Source organism: Podospora pseudocomata, chromosome 6, assembly GCF_035222375.1.
Source record: "Podospora pseudocomata strain CBS 415.72m chromosome 6, whole genome shotgun sequence".
Classification (NCBI taxonomy): Eukaryota; Fungi; Ascomycota; class Sordariomycetes; order Sordariales; family Podosporaceae; genus Podospora; species Podospora pseudocomata.
Genome location: NC_085890.1, coordinates 3,173,131 through 3,183,022, shown reverse-complemented (window position 1 = coordinate 3,183,022; position 9,892 = coordinate 3,173,131). Strand labels below are relative to the sequence as shown.

The 9,892-nt window shown below is 52.2% G+C and overlaps 4 protein-coding genes across 4 annotated transcripts; 2 read left to right on the top strand and 2 right to left on the bottom strand.

Annotated features, from left to right (window-relative positions):
* Positions 1 to 521: 521 nt before the first annotated feature.
* On the bottom strand, positions 522 to 3,600 carry QC762_0099280 (uncharacterized protein; the record flags this gene model as incomplete). Its single annotated transcript, XM_062884180.1, has 3 exons — positions 522 to 3,303; positions 3,367 to 3,373; positions 3,520 to 3,600. The coding sequence occupies 3 exons, from the start codon at positions 3,598 to 3,600 to the stop codon at positions 617 to 619; spliced, it is 2,775 nt and encodes a 924-aa protein (XP_062741052.1). The 3' UTR covers positions 522 to 616.
* A 147-nt stretch (positions 3,601 to 3,747) lies between these two features.
* Positions 3,748 to 5,037, top strand: QC762_0099270 (uncharacterized protein). The gene is made up of 2 exons (XM_062884179.1): positions 3,748 to 4,499; positions 4,547 to 5,037. Exons 1-2 carry the CDS (start codon positions 4,072 to 4,074, stop codon positions 4,932 to 4,934), a joined length of 816 nt encoding a protein of 271 aa, XP_062741051.1. The 5' UTR covers positions 3,748 to 4,071; the 3' UTR covers positions 4,935 to 5,037.
* Positions 5,038 to 5,763: 726 nt separating this feature from the next.
* QC762_0099260 (uncharacterized protein) lies at positions 5,764 to 8,896 on the bottom strand. The gene is made up of 8 exons (XM_062884178.1): positions 8,237 to 8,896; positions 8,125 to 8,185; positions 7,509 to 8,057; positions 7,345 to 7,449; positions 7,223 to 7,285; positions 7,063 to 7,162; positions 6,705 to 6,977; positions 5,764 to 6,563 (listed from the first exon to the last, which is right to left on the bottom strand). Exons 1-8 carry the CDS (start codon positions 8,722 to 8,724, stop codon positions 5,926 to 5,928), a joined length of 2,277 nt encoding a protein of 758 aa, XP_062741050.1. The 5' UTR covers positions 8,725 to 8,896; the 3' UTR covers positions 5,764 to 5,925.
* A 365-nt stretch (positions 8,897 to 9,261) lies between these two features.
* QC762_0099250 (uncharacterized protein) lies at positions 9,262 to 9,739 on the top strand (the record flags this gene model as incomplete). Its single annotated transcript, XM_062884177.1, has 3 exons — positions 9,262 to 9,478; positions 9,546 to 9,605; positions 9,674 to 9,739. The coding sequence occupies exons 1-3, from the start codon at positions 9,365 to 9,367 to the stop codon at positions 9,737 to 9,739; spliced, it is 240 nt and encodes a 79-aa protein (XP_062741049.1). The 5' UTR covers positions 9,262 to 9,364.
* Positions 9,740 to 9,892: the final 153 nt, after the last annotated feature.

The window sequence follows — 9,892 nt, the reverse complement described above, 5'->3', positions numbered from 1 at the left end:
TGTCATCGGTGACACCGGTCCTGCTAAGGGGTGGTATTGCGGCATCGACTCTGCCATCACAAACAGACGTATCAAGCCGCTGTTCGAGCCGAGAGCTAATGTGGAGGGATACAGTGTGCCGAAACGCCCGCACAGTGGTTGCGAAGATTGACCGGCCACGACCTCATTGATGCGATCTTCATGCGAACAAGTCCACAACCTCGCTGGAGTCTTATAGAGAAAGAGCCAGGAAGAATGAGGGACCGTTTTTCCTGTCGAATAATTCGATATTGTTGTACCAGGGAGGTCTGGTGGTCCCCGAGGAGGACGGCATGCGCGCCAGAGTGCTCGACGAAGTGCACGCCAGAAAGACGACTGCCCATCCAGGGAGAAATAAGACAAGGTCTTTGATTAAAACTCATTACTGGTGGCCAGGTATATCCATAGATTCTGACAAATATGTCTCCAATTGCCTGACGTGCCCCAGTTGCGTAAATGACAAAGAATGTAGCCATTGAAATGTGCATATAATAACGACTCGATAGCTGCATAATTGTACACTCGTATCACAAAAGCAAAAGTCAAAGTACATTATCCAGATACAGTAGACCATAAAAACGAAACTAAGAAACATGTTCTAGCTACCCCACTTGGTGACGGTGGCCAAAGACGACAGGGTGTCTGGATGCTCTGCACCAAGTCGTCGCTGCCGAGCCTGGGCACAGTCCTTCATTAGTGCTAAGGCGGTCGAGTGTCGACCTTGGCTTTTCCAAGTAAAAGCGAGGTTGGCCATGCTCGACAGCGTATCTGGGTGATCGGCCCCAAGCTTGGTCTTGCTCGTCTCCATCACCTGCACAAACAGCTTCTCGGCCTCCTCCCACCGGCCCTGGTTCCAAAATGTCGACGCTAGGTTGGCCATGCTCGACAGCGTATCTGGGTGATCGGCCCCAAGCTTGGTCTTGCTCGTCTCCATCACCTGCACAAACAGCTTCTCGGCCTCCTCCCACCGGCCCTGGTTCCTGTATGTCGACGCTAGGTTGGCCATGCTCGTTAGCGTAGAAGGGTGATCGGCCCCAAGCTTGGTCTTGCGAGTCTCCATCACCTGCACAAACAGCTTCTCGGCCTCCTCCCACCGGCCCTGGTTCCAAAATGTCGACGCTAGGTTGGCCATGCTCGTCAGCGTATCTGGGTGATCGGCCCCAAGCTTGGTCTTGCTCGTCTCCATCACCTGCACAAACAGCTTCTCGGCCTCCTCCCACCGGCCCTGGTTCCTGTATGTCGACGCTAGGTTGGCCATGCTCGACAGCGTATCTGGGTGATCGGCCCCAAGCTTGGTCTTGCTCGTCTCCATCACCTGCACCTCCAGCTTCTCGGCCTCCTCCCACCGGCCCTGGTTCCAAAATGTCGACGCTAGGTTGGCCATGCTCGTCAGCGTATCTGGGTGATCGGCCCCAAGCTTGGTCTTGCTCGTCTCCATCACCTGCACCCCCAGCTTCTCGGCCTCCTCCCACCGGCCCTGGTTCCTGTATGTCGACGCTAGGTTGGCCATGCTCGATAGCGTAGAAGGGTGATCGGTCCCAAGCTTGGTCTTGCGAGTCTCCATCACCTGCACCTCCAGCCTCTCGGCCTCCTCCCACCGGCCTTGGTTCCAAAATGTCGACGCTAGGTTGGCCATGCTCGATAGCGTATCTGGGTGATCGGCCCCAAGCTTGGTCTTGCGAGTCTCCATCACCTGCACAAACAGCTTCTCGGCCTCCTCCCACTGGCCTCGGTCCAAAAGGATCAGAGCAAATAGTGACATACTATCTAGACTCGCCGTATCCTCTTTTCCCAGTCTATTCTCGCGGGCTCGTCTCGCTTTGCCTACTATCCGCTGTGCCACCTCGTATCTCCCTTGCGACCATGCAAACCAACCCCCATTATACAAAAGTGTCGCCCATATGTCGTTCCTATCGTCGCTGGGTTGGTAAGCGACGGCCACTTGAACGTGTGCGAAGAGATTTCGACAAGTCGCCCAGTTCTTGTAGTTTCCAGTTGGGAATGACGCTGCCATTCGCTCAATAAACTTCTGTTTGAACGTCTCCTGCTGCCCCCATTGTTCCAGCGACTTCCTTGTTGAGAACTGCACAAGCCCGTGCATCTCAAACTCGTCCATCTCAGTCGTCGCTATAAGGCAGTAGTCTCTCAGTATCGCCACATCATCTTCGAATCCATCATCAGTGGTATCTGCACTATCATCCGTGAGGTCACTATCTGTGTCACTATCCATGTCATCATCTACGGCACCATCTGTAGCACTTCTGCCGTTATCAAAGTCTGTATCTCCGTCCTCGTCTATACGCCGTCCTGGAATATCCTCCTTAGTAACTCTAGGAGGTTTTAAAACCCAACCAGGGATACCTTGCCGGTCGAAAAAGCTCATGAGTGACAAGAGATCCGCCGCAGACGGCCGCTTAGACCGGATGTAGTCAAAAGATATTTGCCATGTGGTAAGAACCGCGTTCGATGCGCCTCCATCCCGTCGTAGGTCCCCAGCATCGTACTGTAAAAGACTACTCTTTCTATGCTCACTCTTCCGGAACTCAGCTAGGTACTTCTCGGGCGAGCTCCGCGGCGCCCTTGCCTGTATGTAGGCGGCAGCCTGGCTAATGGCCAACGGAACGAGGTCGAGCGCCTGTACGAGATCGGCCGCCACATCTAGATCCACGGGCGATCCTAGCTTCTTCTCCAGGAGTGCGAGGGCATCTGTCTGCGCCATCGGTCCGACTTCGATCATGTTTTGACGGCGCCCGGTCAGTCTGAATGCTAACTCCCTGTTACGTGTTGTGACAATAATCGATCCATTTTGGCTCTGCGGTAGGTATGTCGCAAACGGCCGCCTCTCGCGCTCATTGCCGCTGGTCGTGCCGTGGGCAAAATTCGCGTTGTCGAACACATCGCGGTCGTCAGCGCTGTCAGGATCATGATCCATCTGCCGTTCCGTTCGTTGGACAGCCAGCTGTACACAAAGCTGTGGGATGTTGGCCTTGGGCTCGTTCCGGCCGGCCAGCTTGACGGTGTTGGCAATCGTCCTGAAGCCATCCTCGACGCGCTCATATATTCCAGCGTGGACCCAGAATACCCATATGTCCGGCTGCTTTTCAGTGATCCGGTGAGCGAACTCGATGGCCAGCTGCGACTTGCCGATACCGCCCAAGCCTACGAGGGCCACACGAGCGGCGGGCTCGGAACATCGCCGGTCGATTTGCTCGAGAATGTCTCCGCGGTTGACAAAATCGGGATCGCGGGAGAAGGGGATGGTCGCGAATGGCCGCGGCGGGGTTTCTGATCGTTCTGGGGAAGTTAGCGGTGCACCCCTCGACTCTCACAGCGCTCTGGTAATCTTACCTGGCGCCTACGGGAAAGTATTGTAGATCGTCCCCCTGTTAGTCCCCACCTGGAAACCATTGTTATAGTCACCGAAACGATAACTGTCTGACATTGCACTTTCTATCCTGAGCTCGTCAGCGTGGCGGAAGCGTAGAGAAAATTGGGTTTTACGATGAGGTAAGTAGCGTCAAGATCGAACCATTTGTGTGTTTTGTAACCTCGTGGATGGAGGCGAAGATCGGAAGTGGGCATTTTTTATATTGCAGAGTTGCCTGGCAATTCTTCTTCTCATGGCATTCGATGCCGGTCATTGGCGGGCGTATCGCCACATTACTCAGCCTCAACTGTAAAAGGGAATCCGTCTGAAGAAAAGAGGCAGACATCTCTGCAGTCGTTTTGGTTAGTCCGACCTGCTCTCTGCAGAGATTGATCCCCCTGCCGGTTGCAAGTCCAGACAAAACTTAACACTGCACTGCCTCCACAAAAACCGTTCCGCAAATCAGAGTCAAGCCAGAAGCTGCATCTCGACCGCCTTCATGCAAGTCTAAAGCTGCTCAGCCCAGCTCGTGATGCCCAACGCGCCCAATTTTTCCCAGTCTTTCACTTTTTTACTTACTATATATTAAGCGACTCAAGCCTAATCTTCAGTGGTTCCAGCTTTCTTCCACTCTGTAAGCATCAACGAGGCAGCTTGGTTGACATGTTAATCCTCAGAACTCCAATATGGATCCTCTCAGTATCACAGCCGGCGTCGTGGGTATTGTCGCACCAACGCTGCACTGCGTGCGACTCTTGGTAGAGGACTTGCAGAACATTGCCGACGCACCTAATACCGTGAAGGCGCTCACCAACAATCTCCAATCAGTGGAACTTGCTCTTGACTCGTTGGGGGCTGTGACGGACTCGCAGTGGGAATCCCTGGGCGATGCTATTACTACCCAGTCGAAAGCTACGATAACTTCCTGCAAAACTTCCTGCGAAAGGTTCAAGACCTCTCTCGATCGCTGGACCCGGCACAGCACAGATGGAACGCTCTCCTGGCGAGACCGCGCAACTCTGGGCATCTTCAGACAGGACCACATCAAATCCATATCGAAGCAGCTTCAGCAATGCAACATCACGCTGACCTCTGTAACGAGCATTGCAACCTTGTAGGTGAAAGTTCAGGCCCAGACGGATAGGCACTAATGAGTCCTAGACACAGCTCCCCGCAGCAGGCTCAAGCGGCCGAAGAGATCAAGACGATAATATCGACGAAGGAGACGGCGGTTAACAATGCAATCACAGCGACAAACGATCAGTCGGCCGAAGTTAGTGCTCAGCTGGTAGCGCTTACCCTAGCAGAGCCGGGCGAGGGTGAAACGGACGCCGATCAGGCGAGCGCGACGAAGCAGGTTGCGATGGAAAAGAAAGCACTGCATGAATCGCGCATGCTGTTTGAGGAACTGCTCTCCGTGATCCAGACAGCAGCCGCAAATGCCCGAGCAGACCAGGGAACCACAATCACCTTTGGAAACAATAATAGTGGCCAGCAAGTGGGAGTCAACAGCGGTACTATCACTGCTACATTTGGCCGAAGGGGGTAGACTTTGTATATTTGTTCCTCTTGCTTGCTCTGCTGTGTATTGAACAAGCTTGAATCTAGTTACACAACCATTTATTCTCTCGTAATGCGAACCTGACCGCCGGTTTGGAACTCTGCAGCTTCGAAATAGGGTCATCGACTATCCTAAGCTAGGTTTCAAACCGTGTTCATCTTTTGCAATTTTTTATCGACAGCCTAATTGCAAGGATGTTATGTAAGCTCGAGGGAAGTATGTTGCTGATTTCTTTTGGATTTAGGAGGAGGTGTATATGTTCGAGTTGAACTCCATATTTTACTGTTACAACCTGCACCAGAAATGGATACAGACTGCAAGGCAGTACGCCGAAGGTGAATATGACAGGATGATCGAAGGTTGTGACAAGCGTCTCAGACACGGGTTCACTGTCAACAACAGGTTGTTCTAACAAAGAGCTACTGAAAGTAGATTGTAGACAAATGAACTTGAATTGCTTGCATGAGGAATCAGATTCCTCGACACGGGGAGCGCCCGGCGCTCACCCCTATTTATGTCAAGCTATCTACATATATTTCTGAAGTATCTTTGTACCTTGCTCAGTGTGCTCAGTGTGCTCAGTGGTCTTGGCGCACTGAGCAGACTGAGCAGACTGAGCAACTCCTGATTGGTTGCACGGGGGCTTGTGGGTCTTTCCATCCCTGGCCCAATGATTGGCTGAGGTGCCCAGCACCTCGGGTACCACCCAGTGGTTCCTGTATAGGGGTATTACGTTTGGGACGTAACATTTACCTTCCTTTTTCATATTAAGCGTTGATTTATTAATACAGCTCAAAAGCTAGATACGGATATCCAGCCTCCCCCCCCCCAAAAAAAACGTTTTTAACAACGCACGTAGTCCCACGCGTTTTGATTTATTAAATCCTACATTAAGGTGTTGCGTATTGTGAATAATCGCAGGGGGAAGATTCAGGGGTAAGTGGGTCCTAAGCCGTTGCCATGCCAACCCTTCCCTTTATCACCGAAAATGCGCCCGTTCCCTCAACCACTCCCAGAATCTTCGCGGGGGAGACTCCTTCAGACGATCACCCCCAAAAAGCCAGTACAGAAACAACTTGGTCGTAGAGGAATCATATTCCTCCCCGTCGCGATCGCCCTCAATCGAGTAAACCACCCGCCACCGACGACCAAACCGAAACACCCGCGGCAGAGCCTCGTTGTAGTCCTTGTCAAACTCGATCTTGGCCCTGATGCCAGCGGCGTGCAAGGGGTTTCGTGTCCACCGTGTGGGAATCTGATCATCCGGAGTGGGGGCATCGAGGGGTTGATTTGGGGGATATTCCCGCGGCAGGGGACAGAAGATGACGAGGTAGTACGAGATTGCAAAGGCGAGGACGCTGAAGAGGATGGCGGGGAAGCCCCAGCCGGGAAACGAGACGTTGCTGCCGTCGGAGCCGGAGTAAGGCGGGACTGGGTTCACGACGATGATGGTGAGGTTCATTAATATGTAAAGGAGCCATAAGAGGTACCAGATGGATTTGGCGAAGGGGTTTGTGAGCTCGGAGGGACGGAGTATGCTTTTTATTGGTTGTTGCGTGAGGGTTGCTAGGGCTCTTTCGCGGCCGGGGAGGCGGAAGGAGACGAGAGCTAGGGTGACTGAGGTGGGGAATGGCGTTGTCAGCTGTTTCTTCGTTCTCTTTTCTGGAGACAATGTAGAATATGGGTGTATATCAAGATACCCGATCGGTATCACAAGGTAGTTTGTCGCAGTTCGAAAATGCATTAGGCTTCACTTACAGAGAACGAAGACGTGAACGTAGGTTTGTATGTATCCTGGGATGCCAAGCGACTCAATGGTGTTTGCTGTGGCCGAGCTTCCAGCAATCACAACTACCGACATAGTCCAGTGGATCAGTAGCCCTCCCTGGGGCGATTTGTGAATGTAGTGCTGTGGATTGGTAGGGTTTCGTGTCTCCTGTACGCTCACATCGCGGGCCCTGTCCATGTTGTCGTCCTTTTTCCAGACTTTGGACCAGGGTAGGATATCGGCTTGACCAATGGCTTGCTTGACTATTCGCAATCCTGTTAGTCTGACCGAAAAGGCCATCTGGATGACAATGGTGAGGGGATATTGATTGTGGTGAAGGCGACATACCCCTGCTAAATGTGTATATGATGGAGTTTAGGCTGCCAAGAGAAGAAATAGCCGCCATTATGGCCCAGCCACGTCGCGCAGCCGTGCCATTACCCGTCAGCTTGGAAGGGTTAGTCATTAGTTCTGTAGCGATGGACGTTGGAAGAACTTGGTGACATACCAAAGGCGCGTAATTTACGTTAGTCCGTTGTTCATTCAGTTGAGCCCAACTCAGAGCATCAAGCTGGCCGAGGCTTTATTAGTCATCGCCTTTAGCAGAGGATGAGCTATGCCATGACTTACCACTGCGGAAACAACAGCCAGATACAAGACACCGACCACCGCTACGGCGATGATGAAGCCTTTTTGCAGGATCTTGTGCTGATGTCGGGGTATCTCGCCGGCAACCTTCAGTGATCTGTTAGCTTCTGTCTTTTTGGCAGTGATCTCATTTGGACGGGGCTCACAAATGTAGCGTTTTCCCAACCTTCAAAGCTGAACAGGACCGCGAGAATGGCCTTTGCGAAACTCAAAGGGCTTGTTACTGGGTTTTCCTCTTGCCACTCGGCTGCATGTCCCTCGTTGTTTTGACGTCTCACTCGGGCCGTGTTGCCAGCGACACCGATGAGGGCAATAAGCGTGAGTATTTTGATCGCAGCAAAACCTCGGTTCAGCCTTCTGCCTGCAGAGGGAGAGAAGTACTGTAGTAGACATATCACCGATAGTACCACGATCCCAAGGAAGCGGACAAGATCTCGGTTGACATCGGGCGTCATGCCATTCTCGTCAACATCTCCGGCATTGACGCAAAGTAGGACCAGACGTCCAGTTTGCATACTGTTGGTTCCGGAGTTGAAGAATGCGACAAATAAGATGGAGTAGGCGACATAGGCCAGGAGTCCATCTCCAAATATCCTTTTCGTCTTGCGCCATCGGGGAGGGCTCGGGGTCATGTCAACTTGCCCTTGTGTCGGTGATGATTCTCGTATTCCGGAATAGGCCGTCATCTCACTGATCTGAAGGAAAGTGTAAGCATGAGAAAAGATAGATCAGCTATCAAAATCATCGAGAAGCGAGTCTCACATAAACCAATTCACCCCCAGTGTATGGAAACGCGGCAGCAAAATCAAGGTAGAGGAATGTGCTAGATTTTCCGTTAGCTACCTCCATCACAGGCAAGAATGGTTGTACAAACCTGATCAGTGAGTAAAAGAACCCAACTCCAAAGAGACCCAGTGTTATGTTCTTCCTCCCCGTAAGCAAGAAAGCAGATGCAGGAGCCGTGTAAATCCCCGTTCCAATCATCTTGTTGGCAATGAATGCGAATATGTCGAACACGCCCAGTGGCCCGGTCCCCCTTTCTTCCGAAATGCTTGTCTCGGTGTTGACGCGGGGATTCTTGAACGGTCCCGCTGCCCGCCGTCTCCTCTCGCGGTCCTCATGATCGTTATCATCGTCATGGTCGCCATGGATTTCGTGATGACTGTTGTGCCGTGTATCTCCCGGAGGCTCTGATTGTGACTCTCCGAGTTCTGTAGCCGAGGGTCGATTTGAGTCGTTATCCATATGATTTCGAGCCTGTGTTGATGCACCTGGAAACGAGGCTTGGGCTTCTAGTGGGTTAACGTCCTCCGCGAGTGGACGCATAGGGCCCATGTCCCGCATTGCAATGCTGTTAGACATATTGACATTGGTATAGCCGATCTTGCAGGTCGCATATTATGCAGGGGGAAGAAGAGGATCGGCTTATACATTTTTGAGCCTGGCGACTGACAAGCATCAACGTCTTGTTATCCTCCAAGTTATAGGGGCAGCAGCCGTCAGCCAGTGAGAAGCCGCAGAGTCCAGCCTTGATGGTTTTCTCCCCCTTCTGGAATTGATATTTGGCTTCGCGTGGGAATTATGCACAGCCTGGAAGCCATCACAAGTGCTTATCAGGGGATGGTGGGCTTCGGCGCCCAGTCTGTGTGGAAACCTGCAGAATTCTGGCCGTGTTGTCGTCTTGGGAGCAGGACTAAGCCATGTTAGGCCATATACCGCCGCACACCTGCAGCTGTCGGGTGGAAAATCAGGCGAATTATCAATTGCCTGCTGATTTGGCGTCCACTGGTGAAGCTGGGCGTGATTATTGGCAATGCATCCAGTGTGTCACCACTGTTCAGCTGGCAATCGAAGCGGGCGATATGACACACCCCTCCCAAGATGGCCAGTGTACTTAATCTTTGACAATGATTGATCCATGCTTCATGCTTCAACAGATGGACAAAAACGCTCCTTGACTTGTCTCTGTAACGTTTGGTGAACTAGCTGGGACCTACTCACCATGTCAGTTCAGACGCCGCTCACATACGCAGTAAGCCTTTGGGTACTTGAGAAGTGGCTAAGCCAAACCTTTGGGGCAAAAACAGTTGGTGAAAGAACCACGTGGTCATACAAGGTACGCCTCGCCAGTGCTGAACCGCCCATGGCTTTGTTCTGACAGACCTTGCCTTCTCGCGAAACAGCCCGATGTGCAAGGCGGCAGCAGTTTCTGGGTGGTCACTGCACCAAGGGAAATTACCAAGGTATGCCTAGCAGCCCAGGTTTTTCGGTATTTTTGCACTTTTGAGCTGCTAATCCCAGATCTTAACAGGAAGAGCAGCAAGAGCTCGAAAAGCGCTCGGCCCCCAAGACAATCGCCATTTCCCTGACCTTTTAGCGTTTCAACCCCCGAAGTCTTCACCAGCTGCCCGATCTGTCACCGAGTCTGTAAGCCGCGACTTTCCATGCTCAAACACGGGCTGAATGATAGGCTCTGTCAATTTGCCTCACCACGGCACACACATACTGAAAGGAATGCGGGGGTGATGCA